The 17,799-nt window shown below is 57.7% G+C and overlaps 1 protein-coding gene and 2 gene segments (V, D, J or C); all 3 read right to left on the bottom strand.

Moving 5' to 3' along the window:
- LOC123625663 (immunoglobulin lambda-1 light chain-like) overlaps positions 1-17,799 on the bottom strand; it is a 995,149-nt gene that overhangs the window by 17,084 nt on the left and 960,266 nt on the right. The gene's annotated exons all lie outside the window — the stretch shown is intronic.
- LOC123626208 lies at positions 3,242-5,166 on the bottom strand (the record flags this gene model as incomplete). The annotated part of the segment is given in 2 exon segments: positions 3,242-3,697; positions 5,052-5,166. Coding segments are annotated over 2 exon segments (435 nt in total), but the record flags the coding sequence as incomplete, so codon positions are not given.
- LOC123625664 overlaps positions 13,599-17,799 on the bottom strand; it is an 80,957-nt gene continuing 76,756 nt past the window's right edge. The window contains 2 exon segments of the V gene segment in view: positions 13,599-14,054; positions 15,431-15,468. Of these exon segments, the coding sequence occupies positions 13,861-14,054; positions 15,431-15,468 (232 nt within the window).

The raw sequence follows: 17,799 nt of genomic DNA, 5'->3' as shown, positions 1-17,799 counted from the left end.
GCAGCCCTGGATCTGGGGGTGTCAGCTCCAGCCTCCCTTGGACAGTATAGTTGTCACAGGCCAGGCCCGTAGGCACTGCCTGGTCCCTGTGGGAAATGGGAGCGTAATCATGCGGGGTGACCCTGGGAGCATCCCTTGTGGCTTATCCCAGGCCTGGGGCAAGAAGGGGACATCAGGAGTTGCAACATGCTGTCACCGCAGAGAGCAGAAGTCTCGGAAGTCCCCCGGGATCATGAACGTAGATCCAGGGGCAACACGGTGTGGCTCCAGGAGGGCACATGTCCTGTATTGACAGACTCCTTGTCATCAGCAATGTGGCCACACGTCACCATCAATAAAACCTAATGACAATGGACTCAAACACAAGCATTTCACACGTTTGTTTATTCATTCTAGAGTTCTCCACCATCGTCAGCCCGGGAGGCTGCAGGGCACTGGCTCGTCTCTGTGCAAAGTGTCTCCTTCCAAGAGCATGAAACGTACCCCTGGGTGGGTGAACTGCAGCTGCAGGGCCCGCCCGTCATGGTCACACTACAGCCCCCACGGAAGGACGTGGACTGAAACATTGACCCTCCTTACTCCTGCTCATCTGACTCAGCTAATGTCACCAAGCAAGTGACCACCCGACATGGGTTTCTTTGCTGGAAGTCGCCAGACTTCTTGGGAAGCAGTTTTGCGAATGTCCAGCCTGAGCCCCATGAAGTCTCTGGATGCCAGAAGCACTTTGCAGGGAGAGTGGAAGCAGACAGGGGCGCTGGGTTCCCCCTCGGGGAGGCGGAGGCTGCGTCCTGACCCTAGAAACTTCCCGGGAGCAACTCTTGGCTTCTGCGGCTCCTGCCCTGGCAGAAAACACTAGAGCAATCAGGGAGATTCTCCCAGGTTACCACAGGCCCAAAACACATGCACCTGTTGCCGGTTCAAACCTTGTTGAAGCCTCATATGACAAAGGCAAACCCACAAAATAACAACAGCCCCCCTGCTCGACGAAGTAAATACACTATGGCATTCCTGAGGGATTTTCTGAGACCTGGATTACTGTTTGATTTTAAGGAGTTACTGATAATTTCTGTTTAGGTGTGATAATGTCATATTTATTTTTAGGTCTGTATCTTTCTAGGACAGACAGGCAGTATTTAGAGGGGAAAGATCAGATGCCTGGAATTAGCTTCTATATGCTGAGTAGGGAAGTGTTCTTCGTGTGTCAGCAGTAGACAGCATTTCCTTCTATTTCAGGGCTGGGTGATGGGAAGGCGAAGGTCATTGTCATTCTGGTCTCTCCGTAGTTTTGGGTTCAAGGTTCTCTGCGATATAAACGTGTCAGATGGTACACGGAGGTCAGCCTTGGGGCAGCAGGTGGGGATGCGGTGGTCCCTGGCTTTGCACCCAGCAGGGCTACTGCTGATGTGGCGTTGGGATGTCTCAGGTTAATGCTCGGTGACATGGGCTCAGGCAGGTGCGGTGGATTCCTCAACCCTTAAGCCTCCTTCTAGCTGAGAGCCTGGGATCGGGGCAGGGGTGGGTGCGAATGAGCACTAAGAGGTGCCCTTTCTCAGCCCTGCTGTTCCTCCAGAGCTCCGTGTCCTTGCAGATTCTGTTCCTGGCCTGTCTGTGCCACCCAGCAGCTGTGGAGGAGGCGGGTTTGAACGCCCTGCTGTGCAGGAGGGAGAGACACAGGGTCCTGGAAGCCCCTGGGGCACTGAGGACCTCCAGAGACAGGCAGAAGCTCCGCATCCAGGAGGCCATGTCGCCCGCTGTCAGGGCCCCTGGGGCGAGTGTGTCTCTGACATCAGGCAGCAGGTGCATGTGGGTTCGGGGAGGCTGAGCCCCAGTGAGCAAGGCAGGTTGTGGGGCCGGTGGGGGAAGGATCTGGGGTGCTGAGTCACCGTGGAAGCCTGACCCTGACTTAGCTGTCAGCCCACCCCTAGGGTCACCGTCAGCCTAGTGACCTAGTTCACTTGTTCCAAATATTCCCGAATTCCACTCTGAGTGACCCTGCCGGACAAGCAATTGGTGCCCACACTCTGCTGGGGTCAGTGCCCTTTCTCATGTGCCCGATGCTACCATGTCATCACCCTGACGTAGGCTCAGCGTCCCCAGGCTCCCTCCACAAACCAAACAGAAAGTAATTGCGGACGTGACTTTAGTGGTGCAGATTCCCCAGCGTTGAGATTCCAGCTCCATGTCAGTGGTGACCTTGAGCTCAACCACAGCCCAACGCTCATCGCATCCCACACAGACACCGCCCCCTCATGTGCATCAACCTCACTCCATGTGCCCCCAACTGGAGCCGTGGAGCACGGGGATCTTTCAGAGTATTATGTGTCTTCTGTATGTGGAGAACGGGATCCGCATGGTTTGGGGAAATCTGGGTTTCGTCATGTGAAAGTATTTCACACAGCAGGACTTTTCAGTGCATTTACTTAGCTAATATGCATTGCGAAAGTATGAGATAGGCGCCTGTATGTGTCATTTTCCAAACCCTCTTCTGACCTCTTGTTGGCAGCACAAGTATAGACCCCCACCGCCACCACCATGGTCAACATGCTTCTGAATGGTCCCGCTAGTGCAACAGAGAATTTCAACTTCTGTTCCTGCTGAGACTATTGCCTTGACTCGGGGTCTCTTTCCCTGTTGTGTCTGCCTCTAGCCCCCAACAGTGCTCCGGGGAGCCCCTTCATTTCTTCTGAGTGTCCTGTCAGTTCCTGCCCCTGTCCCTCTCACGGGGCCCCTCTCCCTTCCCGATAGGTCAGGGACCGTGTCCCAGGGTCCTCTGTCCAGGAACAGCTTCCTGCTCTGGATCAAGGCTCCCAGGACACGGGGAGCTCATCCGGGTCCCTGGTGGTTTGGCTGCTACGGTGGGACCACAGGGACATGGGCTCTCACCCAGAACTGCCCTGGCCCTGAGCAGAGACCCCTCAGCCCAGTGACAGGGACAGACACAAAGGGACAGTAGCGATGCAAGATGGTGCATGACGATGTCTTCACTGAGAAGTAGAAGTGGGAAGGGTGAGACCTGCCCGTTTGAGCTGGTGCCAGGCTGGTGGCTCTAGGGCAGAGAGGGGAGGTGTGCAGAGGGGAGTGTGGGTGAGGAAGGTGCTGCTGGGTAGTGCCCTGGGAGACTGAGGGCCTCTCTCACTGGGCTACGTTCCCACTGGCTGCTGGCATGTCCCCAGCGCCACTGAGAACCCAGGGGGAGGCTACAAACTAAGCATGAGAGGAGAAATAAAGAGATGGAGCCGGATTTCTGATTGACAACGAGGATATTTATTGAGGGCTCATTGGGTGCAGGGCAGGGGCTGGGATGAGCTGGGAGGGAGGGGACACCCCTCCCTGGGCTCCTGCAGCTCCAGCCCCGAGGGTGGGGTGGGGGCCGGGGCCTAGGCACACTCTGCAGGGGACACTGACTTCTCCACGGTGCTGCCTTCGTGCGTGACCTGGCAGCTGTACTTGCTGCGAGCTTTCCACTGGGCGGCTGACAGGCTCAGGTAGCTGCTGGCCGCGTACTTGTTGTTGCTCTGTTTCAAGGCCTGGGTGGTCTCCACGCCCTGGGTGACGGGGCTGTCATCTGCCTTCCAGGCCACGGTGACGGCGCCCGGGTAGAAGTCGCTGATCAGACACACCAGTGTGGCCTTGTTGGCTTGGAGCTCCTCAGAGGAGGGTGGGAACAGACTGACCGAGGGGGCGGCCTTGGGCCCACCTGTGGGGTGGGGGAGGGGCGGGGGTCAGAGTCCTGCGTCCCCCTGGGGAGCCCCTGACCTCAGGGTGTGAGGAGGGGCCTGTGGCACCAAGCCCAGGTCAGGGCACCTTGTGCAGGGGCTGTGGGTCTGAGGGTCTGTGACAGGAGGGGAGGTCATGGTCGTGCAAAACTCCGTGTCTGTCCTGGGAAGCCCAGAGCCTGTCCCTGCCCATCCCCCGTCCTGAGCCCTCTCTGGGTCTCGACCTCCCTCACGGACAGCTGAGCCTGTGTGGCCTCTGGTTGCTCTTGCCATCCTGAAGGGACCTTCAAGGGCTTGTGTGTCCCCTGAGCACATGAGGTGAGGGTTAGGCTCTCCTGTAGGGTCTGGCCAGGGGACAATTCTGACCTCATTCCTCTCTCTAAGGGATTCTGGGCTCATTTCCCCTTCTAGCCTGTTGTGCCCAGATCTGTGTCCTGGGGCCTTTCTATGGGGTCAGAGCCCAGGTGCTGGGGAGGACAGAGGGAGCCTGTCTGCTGTCCTGAGTATCTGTCACTCCAGTGTGATTGCTGTTGTCACTGTGACCCCCTCAGCACCTGGTGTCAGCAGCAGCGGTTTTACGCTATGGACTCTGTCCTCTGTCTCTGGGACTGCGGAGTGGGAGAGCTTGTTTCCCCAGGATCCCCAGGGACCCACCTTCCCTCACACCCTCCCCTGTGAGGACCTTCCCCTGACCCCCCGCACCCAGAGCCTCCTCTGCTGCGCCCTCCCGGAGCTTCCCTGAGTCCCAGGCTGGCTCAGAGCTCTGCCGTGGCCGCCCTGAGGCCCTGGCAGCCCCCACCTCCTATGTCTTTCCTGGCCTTGACCCTGAGTCTCACAGCCCAGGGGATGAGATCTGTGGTTCCCCAGCCTCAGCCCTGAGATTCTGGGTCCTTCTAAAGTCTCCCAGGTGGTCACCCCCTCCCTGTCTCTTGCTCCCTTTTCCCCATGTTATGGGGCCCTATCGACCCCACAGACAAAGCAGGTCTTACACGGGCCCAGAGGTTGGAGGACAGAATTGAACAATTCCTAGCAACCCAAGCTTCTTGGACAGACAGACTGACAGACTGACAGACAGACAGGGACACAGGCAGGCAGACAGAGAGACAATTCAGCCTGACCAGGTCACGAGGTCCAGCACCCTTGCTCTGGGGTCAGAGGGGAAGGGTGAGGCTTGCAGGAGTCTGAGCAGGGAGAGGAGGTCCTGACCCCAGAGCTGGGTCCAGGTTGAAAGCTTGACCCCAGGCTGAGACAAGATACAGAATAAACAGCAAAAACAGCGGAAAAGTGCCGAAAACCTTGAGGAGAGCTGGGAAGGAAGGGGAAGAAGGCACTCACCTAGGACGGTCAGCTTGGTCCCACCGCCGAACACCCAACACAGTGACACAGGCTGGTACAAAAACCCCTCCCTAGACCCCCAGCTCCAGCCCCCAGCTGCAGCTGTGCTGGAGGAAGTGGGTCACTGTCCCAGGTGGCATCTGCTCAGCATGGGTACCACACGTCCCCACCCTTATCCCCACAGCTAAGGGGACATTTGACATCCTGTGACTAGCAGCAGAATCCCTGATACCAAGATTCCCGAAGGAAGTCGGACTGGGTTTTCCCACGGGCCATCTGCCAGGAACAGGAATGAGTAGTTCATTGCAGGGCCTTTGTGTCACTAAAGAGTGAATTTTTGTGGAAGGGGACAGGTGGTCTCCCCTCAGCAGAGTTGACACATGCCTGATCCCTTGGTGAGACCCCTGGGTGACTCATGGTGTCCTGCTCCCCCCAGGGAAGGACAGGTTTCCCTGGATAGCAGTGTCCCGGGAACCTTCCTATGACCCCAGGCCTGACTGCAGGGGTGTCAGCCCCTCCTTCTCTGGGTTGTCCTGGTTGTCATGGGCCTGGCCAGTTAGGCCTGACTCTTCCCTGTGGCCAATGGCAGCCTCATCCTCCAAGCTGACCTGGGAGCATGCCCTGTGTCCCCTCAATCCAACTCATGTCAGTGTGTCAGGTGTGTCGTGGCTGTTGTTTTCTCGTTCCAATGGGACACATAAGCCAGGTTCCTCATTGTGGGGGCCAATGTCACATCCCACTAGAGGGAAGTGTGATCAGTGGCTTATTCTAGGCTTGGCCCACGAAAGGGACTTGAGGAGGTGGAATATGTTGTCACCTCAGAAAGCAAGAGCCGTGGCAGTCCCCTGGGGTCATGAAAGTGGACTCAGGTCCCACCCCAGGACACTTCAGTTGGGCGGATGGCCATTATTTATAGCCTCCTTGTCATCACCAATGTGGCCAGATGTCATAGTCATTAAAATATTAATATAATGATAGTGGATTCCAAGACACCTATTTCACACATTTATTTAATTCATCCAGTTACGTACCTGTCTCTTTAATTCCAGTTGAGCACCACAGCAAACACTGCGGGTTCACCTGGGACGCTGCAGGGCACTGGCTCATCTCTGTGCAAAGTGTGTCTTTCCTAGAGCGTGACCCGCACCCCTGGGTGTTTGAAATGCACCTGAAGGACCCTCCCTTCATCAAGAGCCTGCAATTCTCAGGATAATGACGTGACCTGAAACATTGACCCTCCTCATTCCTGCTCATCCGACTCAGCTAATGTCACTAAACGAGTGACCACCCGACATGACTGTCATTGCTGGAAGTCGCCAGAGTTCTTGGGAAGGAGTATTGCGACTGTGCAGCCTGAACCCCGTGAAGTCTCTGGATGCCGGAAGCACTTTGCAGGGAGAGTGGAAGCAGACAGGGGTGCTGGGTTCCAGCTTGGGGAGGCCGAGGCTGCGTCCCCACCCTGGGAATGTCCCGGGAGCAGCTCTCGGCTCCTGCGGCTCCTGCCTTGCTGGGAACCCTGGAGCGATCTGAGAGATTCCCCTGGTTACACCAGGCCCGAAACACACACTCATCACAGATCCAAACCTTATTAAAGCCTCAGAGACAAAGGAAAACCCACAAAATGACAACAGCACCAGTGCACGATGAAATAAATAAACTATGGCATTCCCGAGGGATTTGATGAGGCCTGGAGTGATGTTTGATATTGAAGAATTACTGATACTTTCTTTTTATGGTGATAATGCTATGTTTATTTTTAGGTCCATCTCTTTCCTGGACAGACACGGAATATTTGCAGGTGAAATGATAGGATGTGTGGAATCGGTTTAAATACAGAGTGAGGGAGGTGACATTCTGCGGTGGGGGTCAGAGTGTCTGTGAGTTGCTCCCTATGGTGCTGTGATGGGACACTGGGGTCATTATTGCTCCTTCTTCTCCTTGATTTTTTTTCCAGTTTCTCCACAACACAGACTTGTAGCCCAATGAAAGGAGGCTGGTGCTGGGGCAGCAGAGGGGACGGGTGGCCTCTGTGCCCAGCAGGGCTACGGGTCTGGCCCTCCAGAGCGTCAGTTTTCACGTGTATGAAACGGGCTCAGGCAGGTGCTGGACGGGAGAACCCTTCAGCCTAATTCTAACCCACAGCCTGGGCTAGGGGTCAGGGGTGGCCATGAAGGAGCAGCAGGAGGACCACCTTTGCTGCCCTGCTATGACTTCAGACCTCTCTGGAGTGACAAGATCCCACTCATGAGAAATGGCACCAGCCCGAGCACGGAATGGGCATCCACTGGTTGTCCGGGGGGGCAGGCACATTCCGTCCCTACAGAGTCTGTGCTTGGCCTGCTCAGTCACTCAGATGTGTTCCCTGATGAGCCGAAGGCAGAGACAGGGTGGCTGAGGGTCCCCAGGGCACCGAGGACCTACAGGGATGGCGGGAACCTCCACATCGCCTGCCGTCAGGGTTCCTGGGGCGAGGGTGTCGCTGACATGAGGCAGCAGGAGCACCTGTGGTGGGGGAGGCAGAGCCCCAGTGAGGGAGGGACGCAGTGGGGCGGGGAGGGCCGGAGGCTGTGGGGGTGCTGGGTCCCCGTGGAACCTGACGTTGACTCTGCTCTCAGCCCCACTACTCTGCCCTGACCTGGTATGACTCGGCCCCCCCTGCTCCCCACTTCCACTCCGACTGAGCCACTTAGGCAAGCAGTGGGCGCCCACACTCCGGTGGGGTCGGTGCCTTTTCTCATTTAGCCAATTTCACCATGTCCTGCTCTGATGCAGGCTCAATGTCCCCAGGCTCCATCCACAAACCAACCGTTTACTGAGTCTTTGCGGGCCTGATCCTAGTGGTCCAGGTTCCCAGGACTGAGATTCCAGCTCCACGCTAGTGGTGACCTTGAGCCCAGCTATGGTCCCACACCCAGCGCACCCCACACAGACACCTCCCCGTCATATGCATCAGGCTCACACCCTGTTCCCCAAACTGGATAGATGGAGCTCGGGGAACTTTCAGCTTAGTATGTGTCTTCTCCATGTGGACAGGAGATGGATGTGATTTGGGAAACCTGGGTTCCATCCTATGAAACTGTTTCACTGCAGCAGGACCTGTCAGTGGGTTTACACAGCCAGTATAGATCGTGCAAGTCTGAGAAACGCAGCCGTGTGTCCATTTCCCAAACCTTTTAATGACCTCATGGTGACTGCATCACTACAGACTGTTTGTGAGTTAAAGACTCTTCTGACTGGTTCCCAGGGATAATCAGGGAATTTCAGCTTCCTTCCTACTGGGACGGTGGCCTCGAGTCAGGGTGTCTTTCCCTGTTGTCGCTGCATCTAGCCCACAGCTGGGCTCTTGGGTCCCTCTGGATTTCGCCTGACTCCTCTCCCAGGGATGTCCCTGTTCCTCTCCCAGGGTCCTTCTCCCTTCCCGGGATTCACTGAGCAAGAACAGCCTCCTGCTCTGGATCAAGGCTCGCAGCAGCACACAGAGCTCACCCGGGCCCCTGGTGGCTTACAGAGTGGTGTGGGACCACAGGCAGGTGGGATCTCGTCAAGAGCTCCTGCGCTGTGACCCTTCACCCCGCAGAAGCAAACAGACACAGACGGGGCACGTTGGAGAAGCGGCAGATCCACGATTAGGTCTTTACCGAGGACAAAGAGAATCGGTGTGAGAACCCCCTGGTCTGAGCGGGTGCCAGCCTGCTGGCTGAAGGGGACAGAGGAGACTGTGGAGAGGGCTGTCTGGCTGAGGAAGGCCCTGCTGGGGTGAGGCCCCAGGCAGACCGAGAGCCTCTCCCCTGGGCTCCTTTCCCACTGGGTGCCAGGATTCTCCCATGACCGCGTTGAGAATGTGGGAGAAGTGTCAAATTAAATAAGAGCGGAAATAAAGAGATGGAGCAGGATTTCTGATTGACAACGAGGATATTTATTGAGGGCTCATTGGGTGCAGGGCAGGGGCTGGGATGAGCTGGGAGGGAGGGGACACCCCTCCCTGGGCTCCTGCAGCTCCAGCCCCGAGGGTGGGGTGGGGGCCGGGGCCTAGGCACACTCTGCAGGGGACACTGACTTCTCCACGGTGCTGCCTTCGTGCGTGACCTGGCAGCTGTACTTGCTGCGAGCTTTCCACTGGGCGGCTGACAGGCTCAGGTAGCTGCTGGCCGCGTACTTGTTGTTGCTCTGTTTCGAGGCCTGGGTGGTCTCCACGCCCTGGGTGACGGGGCTGCCGTCTGCCTTCTAGGCCACGGTGACGGCGCCCGGGTAGAAGTCGCTGATCAGACACACCAGTGTGGCCTTGTTGGCTTGGAGCTCCTCAGAGGAGGGTGGGAACAGACTGACCGAGGGGGCGGCCTTGGGCCCACCTGTGGGGTGGGGAGGGGCGGGGGTCAGAGTCCTGCGTCCCCCTGGGGAGCCCCTGACCTCAGGGTGTGAGGAGGGGTCTGTGGCACCAAGCCCAGGTCAGGGCACCTTGTGCAGGGGCTGTGGGTCCGAGGGTCTGTGACAGGAGGGGAGGTCATGGTCGTTCAGAAACTCCGTGTCTGTCCTGGGAAGCCCAGAGCCTGTCCCTGCCCATCCCCTGTCCTGAGCCCTCTCTGGGCCTGGGCCTCCCTCACAGACAGCTGAGCCTGTGTGGCCTCTGGCTCCTCCTGCCATCCTGACGGGACCTTGAAGGGCTTGTCTGTCCCCTGAGCACATGAGGTGAGGGTTAGGCTCTCCTGTGGGGTCTGGCAGGGGACAATTGTGCCCTGACTGTTCTCTCTGAGGGACTCTGGGACCTTTTCCCCTTCTAGCCTGTTGAGCCCAGATCCGTGTCCTGGGGCCTTTCTGTGGGGTCAGAGCCCGGGTGCTGGGGAGGACAGAGGGGGCCTGTCTGCTGTCCTGAGTGTCTCTCACTCCCCTTACTTTGGTGGTGTCACTGTCACTCCCTTGGCACCTGGTCACAGCAACAGTGGTTTCACGCTATGGACTCTGTCCTCTGTCTCTGGGACTGCGGAGTGGGAGGGCTTGTGTCCCCAGGATCCCCAGGGACCCACCTTCCCTCACACCCTCCCCTGTGAGGACCTTCCCCTGACCCCCCGCACCTACAGCCTTCTCTCCTGCGCCCTCCCGGAGCTTCCCTGAGTCCCAGGCCAGCTCAGAGCTCTGGCATGGCCGCCCTGAGGCCCTGGCAGCCCCCACCTCCTATGTCTTTCCTGGCCTTGACCCTGAGTCCCACAGCCCAGGGGATAAGAACTGTGGTTCCCCAGCCTCAGCCCTGAGGGTTCTGGGCCCTTCTAAAGTCTCCCAGGTGGTCACTCCCTGCCTGTCTCTTGCTCCCTTTTCCCCATGTTATGGGGCCCTATCGACCCCACAGACAAAGCAGGTCTTACACGGGCCCAGAGGTTGGAGGACAGAATTGAACAATTCCTAGCAACCCAAGCTTCTTGGACAGACAGACTGACAGACAGACAGGGACACAGGCAGGCAGACAGAGAGACAATTCAGCCTGACCAGGTCACCAGGTCCAACACCCTGGCTCTGGGGTCAAGAGGGGAAGTGTGAGGCTTGCAGGAGTCTGAGCAGGGAGGGGAGATCCTGACCCCAGAGCTGGGTCCAGGTTGAAAGCTTGACCCCAGGCTGAGACAAGATACAGAATAAACAGCAAAAACAGCGGAAAATTGCCGAAAACCTTGAGGAGAGCTGGGAAGGAAGGGGAAGAAGGCACTCACCTAGGACGGTCAGCTTGGTCCCACCACCGAACACAATACACTGTGACACAGGCTGGTACAAAAACCCCTCCCTGAGACCCCCAGCTCCAGCCCCCAGCTGCAGCTGTGCTGGAGGAAGCTGGGTCACTACCCCAGGTGGCATCTGCTCAGCATGGGGACCACACGGCCCAACCCTCAGCCCACAGCTAACAGGAGAGCAGGGAAGGAGAGTTAAGAAGAGACTCACGTAGGACGGCCACCTTGGTCCCTCCGCAGGAACCCTGTGACCGACAGCAGAACCCCAGGTACCAGGGTTCCCACAGGGAGTCTGTGCCTTGGATTGGGTTTTCCCACGGACCGTCTGCCAGGAACAGAAATGACTTTACCGGGGGGCATTTGTATCACTGAGGAGTGAATTATTATGGAAGGAAACAGGTGGTCTCCCCTCAGCAGAGCTGACACATCCCTGATTCTTGATGACAGCGCTGGGTGACACATAGTGTCCTCCTTCCCCGAAGGAAGAGCAGGTTTCCCTGGAGAGCAGTGTCCCGGCAACCTTCTTGTGACCCTAGCCCTGACTCCAGGGCTGTCAGCCCCTCCTTCCCTGGGTTGTCCTGGTTGTCCTGGGCCTGGCCAGTGAGGCCTGGCTGGTCCCTGTGGGTAATGGCAGCCTCATCCTCCAGGCTGACCTGGGAGCATGCCCTGTGTCCCCTCAATCCAACTGATGGCAGGTCGGTCAGGTGTGTGGGGACAGTAGTTGCCTCATTCCAATGGGACACATGAGGGAGGGTCCTGACTGTGGTTGTAAAATGCCACTAGAAGGAAGTGTGATGAGTGGCTGATCCCAGGCTTGTCCCAGTAAAGGGATATGAGGAGGTGGAATATGTTGTCACCCCAGAAAGCAAGAGCCATGGAAGTCCCCTGTGGTCATGAAAGTGGGCCCAGGTGCCACCCCAGTATACTCCAGGTGGGCAGATCTCCATTATTTGTAGCCTCACTGTCATCACCAATGTGGCCAGATGTCATCGTCATCATTAAAACGAGGACAGTGGATTCCAACGCATCTATTGCACACATTTATTTAACACATCTAGTTGTGTAACTCGTCTCACTAATTCCAGCCGAGCAGTAGCGCACTTCTGGGGAAGGAGTTCTGCGGACGTCCAGCCTGAACCCCCCGAGGTCTCTGGCTGCCAGAAGCACTTTGCAGGGACAGCGGAAGCAGACAGGGGCGCTGGGTTCCAGCTCGGGGAGGCCGAGGCTGCGTCCCGACCCTGGGAATGTCCGGGGAGCTGCTCAAAATAACAATCACTCAGATGTGTTCCCTGATGGGCCGAAGGCAGAGACAGGGTGGCTGAGGTCCCCAGGGCACCGAGGACCTACAGGGATGGCGGGAACCTCCACATCGCCTGCCGTCAGGGTTCCTGGGGCGAGGGTGTCGCTGACATGAGGCAGCAGGAGCACGTGGGGTCGGGGAGGCGGAGCCCCAGTGAGGGAGGGACGCAGTGGGGCGGGGAGGGCTGGAGGCTGTGGGGGTGCTGGGTCCCCGTGGAACCTGACGTTGACTCTGCTGTCAGCCCCACTACTCTGCCCTGACCTGGTATGACTCGGCCCCCCCTGCTCCCCACTTCCACTCCGACTGAGCCACTTGGGCAAGCAGTGGGTGCCCACACTCTGGTGGGGTCGGTGCCTTTTCACATTTGGCCAATGTCACCATGTCCTGCTCTGATGCAGGCTCAGTGTCCCCAGGCTCTATCCACAAACCAACCATAAAGTGAGTCTTTGCGGGCCTGACCCTAGTGGTCCAGGTTCCCCACTACTGAGATTCCAGCTCCATGCTAGTGGTGACCTTGAGCCCCGCCACGGTCCCACACCCAGCGCACCCCACACAGACACCTCCCTGTCATAGGCATCAGGCTCACACCATGGTCCCCAAAGCGGATGCGTGGAACACTGGGCTCTTTCAGAGTATTATGGGTCTTCTAAATGTGGACAAGGGGATCCACATGATTTGGGAAAGCTGGGTTTCATCCTATTAAAGCGTTTCACTACCGCAGGACTTGTCAGTGCTTTTACTTAGCTAATATGCATTGTGCATTTCTGCACTATGCACCTGTAGGTGTCATTTTCCATGCCCTTTTATGAGTTCATGGTGACAGCTGAACTATGGGCCCCTGCTGAATGGTCCCCGTTATGCTACAGACAATTTCAACTTCTGTTGCTGCTAAGACTGTGACTTTGACTTAGGTTCTCTTTGTGTATTTTGTCTGTCTCTAGCTCACAGCTGAGCTCTTGGGACCCCTTCATTTCTTCCGATTGCCCTGTCAGTTCTTGTCCCTGTCCCTGTCATGGGGCCCTTTTCCCTTCCCTGAGATAGGTCAGGGCCTGTGTCCCAGGGTCGTCTGTCCAGGAACAGCTTCCTGCTCTGGATCAAGGCTCCCAGGACACAGGGAGCTCACCCGGGTCCCTGGTGGTTTAGCAGCTACGGTGGGACCACAGCGACATGGGCTCTCACCCAGAGCTGCCCTGGCCCTGAGCAGAGACCCCTCAGCCCAGTGACATGGACAGCCACAAAGGGACACTAGAGATGCAGGATGGTGCGTGTCGAAGTCTTCACTGAGAAGTAGAAGTGGGAAGGGTGAGACCTGCCTGTTTGAGCTGGTGCCAGGCTGGTGGCTCTAGGGCAGAGAGGGGAGGTGTGCAGAGGGGAGTGTGGGTGAGGAAGGTGCCGCTGGGTAGTGCCAGGGAGACTGAGGGCCTCTCCCACTGGGCTACGTTCCCACTGGCTGCTGGCATGTCCCCAGTGCCACTGAGAACCCGGGGGGAGGCTAGAAACTAAGCATGACAGGAGAAATAAAGAGATGGAGCCGGATTTCTGATTGACAACGAGGATATTTATTGAGGGCTCATTGGGTGCAGGGCAGGGGCTGGGATGAGCTGGGAGGGAGGGGACACCCCTCCCTGGGCTCCTGCAGCTCCAGCCCCGAGGGTGGGGTGGGGGCCGGGGCCTAGGCACACTCTGCAGGGGACACTGACTTCTCCACGGTGCTGCCTTCGTGCGTGACCTGGCAGCTGTACTTGCTGCCAGCTTTCCACTGGGCGGCTGACAGGCTCAGGTAGCTGCTGGCCGCGTACTAGTTGTTGCTCTGTTTCGAGGCCTGGGTGGTCTCCACGCCCTGGGTGACGGGGCTGCCGTCTGCCTTCCAGGCCACGGTGACGGCGCCCGGGTAGAAGTCGCTGATCAGACACACCAGTGTGGCCTTGTTGGCTTGGAGCTCCTCAGAGGAGGGTGGGAACAGACTGACCGAGGGGGCGGCCTTGGGCCCACCTGTGGGGTAGGGGAGGGGCGGGGGTCAGAGTCCTGCGTCCCCCTGGGGAGCCCCTGACCTCAGGGTGTGAGGAGGGACCTGTGGCACCAAGCCCAGGTCAGGGCACCTTGTGCAGGGGCTGTGGGTCCGAGGGTCTGTGACAGGAGGGGAGGTCATGCATGTTCAGGAACTCCGTGTCTGTCCTGGGAAGCCCAGAGCCTGTCCCTGCCCATCCCCTGTCCTGAGCCCTCTCTGGGCCTCGACCTCCCTCACAGACAGCTGAGCCTGTGTGGCCTCTGGTTGCTCTTGCCATCCTGAAGGGACCTTCAAGGGCTTGTCTGTCCCCTGAGCACATGAGGTGAGGGTTAGGCTCTCCTGTGGGGTCTGGGCAGCGGACAATTCTGACCTCACTTCTCTCTATAACGGACTCTGGGCTCATTTCCCCTTCTAGCCTGTTGTGCCCAGATCTGTGTCCTGGGGCCTTTCTATGGGGTCAGAGCCCGGGTGCTGGGAAGCACAGAGGGATCCTGTCTGCTGTCCTGAGTATCTGTCACTCCAGTGAGTTTGCTGTTGTCACTGTCACCCCCTCAGTACCTGGTGTCAGCAGCAGCGGTTTCACGCTATGGACTCTGTCCTCTGTCTCTGGGACCGCCGAGTGGGAGTTCTTGTGTCCCAAGGAGCCCCGGGGACCCACCTTCCCTCACACCCTCCCCTGTGAGGACCTTCCCCTGACCCCCTCCGCACCTACAGCCTTCTCTCCTGCGCCCTCCCGGAGCTTCCCTGAGTCCCAGGCTGGCTCAGAGCTCTGCCGTGGCCGCCCTGAGGCCCTGGCAGTCCCCCACCTCCTATGTCTTTCCTGGCCTTGACCCTGAGTCCCACAGCCCAGGGGATGAGAACTGTGGTTCCCCAGCCTCAGCCCTGAGGGTTGTGGGTCCTTCTAAAGTCTCCCAGGTGGTCACCCCCTCCCTGTGTCCTGTTCCCTCTTCCCCATGAGATGGTTCCCAAGTGACCCCACAGACAAAGCTGGGCCGACAGGGGCCTGGATGGGGGAGGACAGAACAGAACAAGTCCTAGGGAACCAACATTTCTTCAAAGAGACAGAAGGACAGACAGATAGGATAGACAGAGTCCCAGAGAGACCCTCTGACATTTGTGCGGACAGAGTGTAGAGTCAGAGTGGGCCACCCCTCTAGTTCCCTGGTTCAGGGGTCAGAGGGCAAGGGTGGAGGCATGTAGGAATTTGAAGAGGGAGGGGAGGGATCCTCATTCCAGAGCTGGGTGCAGGGCGAAAGCTTGACCCCAGGCTGAGACAAGACACAGAGAAAACAGCAAAAAAAGCACAAAATTGCCCGAAACCCGGGGAAGAGCAGGGAAGGAGGGGGAAGAAGAGACTCACCTAGGACGGTCAGCTTGGTCCCTCCGCCGAACACAGCACACTGTGCCACAGGCTGGTACAAAAACCCCTCTCTGGGAGCCCCCCCCAGTCCCCAGCTGCAGCTGTGAGGGAGGAAGCCGGTCACTGCCCCAGGTGGCATCTGCTAAGCAGGGGGACCCCATGGCTCCCACACTCATCCCCACAGCTGACAGGACAGATGGCATCCTGTGACCAGCAGCAGAATCCCTGAAACCCAGACTCCCTAAGAACATCGGCACCTAGGATTGGATTTTCCCACAGACGGTCTGCCAGGAACAAGAGTGAGTTGATGGGAGGGCGTTTGTGTCACCAAGGAGACAATTTTTCTGGAAGGGGTATGTTTCTTTGGTCAGCAGAGTTGACACAATTGATCCCTTGTTGAGACCATGGGGTGACACTTGGAGGTCCTTCTTCCCTCACGGAAGGGCAGATTTTTCTAGAGCACAGTGTTCTGGGAACATGCCTAGGATGCAGCCCTGGATCTGGGGGTGTCAGCTCCAGCCTCCCTTGGACAGTATAGTTGTCACAGGCCAGGCCCGTAGGCACTGCCTGGTCCCTGTGGGAAATGGGAAGCGTAATCATGCGGGGTGACCCTGGGAGCATCCCTTGTGGCTTATCCCAGGCCTGGGGCAAGAAGGGGACATCAGGAGTTGCAACATGCTGTCACCCCAGAGAGCAGAAGTCTCGGAAGTCCCCCGGGATCATGAACGTAGATCCAGGGGCAACACGGTGTGGCTCCAGGAGGGCACATGTCCTGTATTGACAGACTCCTTGTCATCAGCAATGTGGCCACACGTCACCATCAATAAAACCTAATGACAATGGACTCAAACACAAGCATTTCACACGTTTGTTTATTCATTCTAGAGTTCTCCACCATCGTCAGCCCGGGAGGCTGCAGGGCACTGGCTCGTCTCTGTGCAAAGTGTCTCCTTCCAAGAGCATGAAACGTACCCCTGGGTGGGTGAACTGCAGCTGCAGGGCCCGCCCGTCATGGTCACACTACAGCCCCCACGGAGGGACGTGGACTGAAACATTGACCCTCCTTACTCCTGCTCATCTGACTCAGCTAATGTCACCAAGCAAGTGACCACCCGACATGGGTGTCTTTGCTGGAAGTCGCCAGACTTCTTGGGAAGCAGTTTTGCGAATGTCCAGCCTGAGCCCCATGAAGTCTCTGGATGCCAGAAGCACTTTGCAGGGAGAGTGGAAGCAGACAGGGGCGCTGGGTTCCCCTCGGGGAGGCCGAGGCTGCGTCCTGACCCTGGAAACTTCCCGGGAGCAGCTCTCGGCTCCTGCGGCTCCTGCCCTGGCAGAAAACACTAGAGCAATCAGGGAGATTCTCCCAGGTTACCACAGGCCCAAAACACATGCACCTGTTGCCGGTTCAAACCTTGTTGAAGCCTCATATGACAAAGGCAAACCCACAAAATAACAACAGCCCCCCTGCTGGACGAAGTAAATACACTATGGCATTCCTGAGGGATTTTCTGAGACCTGGATTACTGTTTGATTTTAAGGAGTTACTGATAATTTCTGTTTAGGTGTGATAATGTCATATTTATTTTTAGGTCTGTATCTTTCTAGGACAGACAGGCAGTATTTAGAGGGGAAAGATCAGATGCCTGGAATTAGCTTCTATATGCTGAGTAGGGAAGTGTTCTTCGTGTGTCAGCAGTAGACAGCATTTCCTTCTATTTCAGGGCTGGATGATGGGAAGGCGAAGGTCATTGTCATTCTGGTCTCTCCGTAGTTTTGGGTTCAAGGTTCTCTGCGATATAAACGTGTCAGATGGTACACGGAGGTCAGCCTTGGGGCAGCAGGTGGGGATGCGGTGGTCCCTGGCTTTGCACCCAGCAGGGCTACTGCTGATGTGGCGTTGGGATGTCTCAGGTTAATGCTCGGTGACATGGGCTCAGGCAGGTGCGGTGGATTCCTGAACCGTTAAGCCTCCTTCTAGCTGAGAGCCTGGGATCGGGGCAGGGGTGGGTGCGAATGAGCACTAAGAGGTGCCCTTTCTCAGCCCTGCTGTTCCTCCAGAGCTCCGTGTCCTTGCAGATTCTGTTCCTGGCCTGTCTGTGCCACCCAGCAGCTGTGGAGGAGGCGGGTTTGAACGCCCTGCTGTGCAGGAGGGAGAGACACAGGGTCCTGGAAGCCCCTGGGGCACTGAGGACCTCCAGAGACAGGCAGAACCTCCGCATCCAGGAGGCCATGTCGCCCGCTGTCAGGGCCCCTGGGGCGAGTGTGTCTCTGACATCAGGCAGCAGGTGCATGTGGGTTCGGGGAGGCTGAGCCCCAGTGAGCAAGGCAGGTTGTGGGGCCGGTGGGGGAAGGATCTGGGGTGCTGAGTC

The sequence above is a fragment of the Lemur catta genome, chromosome 21, assembly GCF_020740605.2.
Source record: "Lemur catta isolate mLemCat1 chromosome 21, mLemCat1.pri, whole genome shotgun sequence".
Classification (NCBI taxonomy): domain Eukaryota; kingdom Metazoa; phylum Chordata; class Mammalia; order Primates; family Lemuridae; genus Lemur; species Lemur catta.
This window is presented reverse-complemented; position numbering and strand designations above follow the sequence as displayed.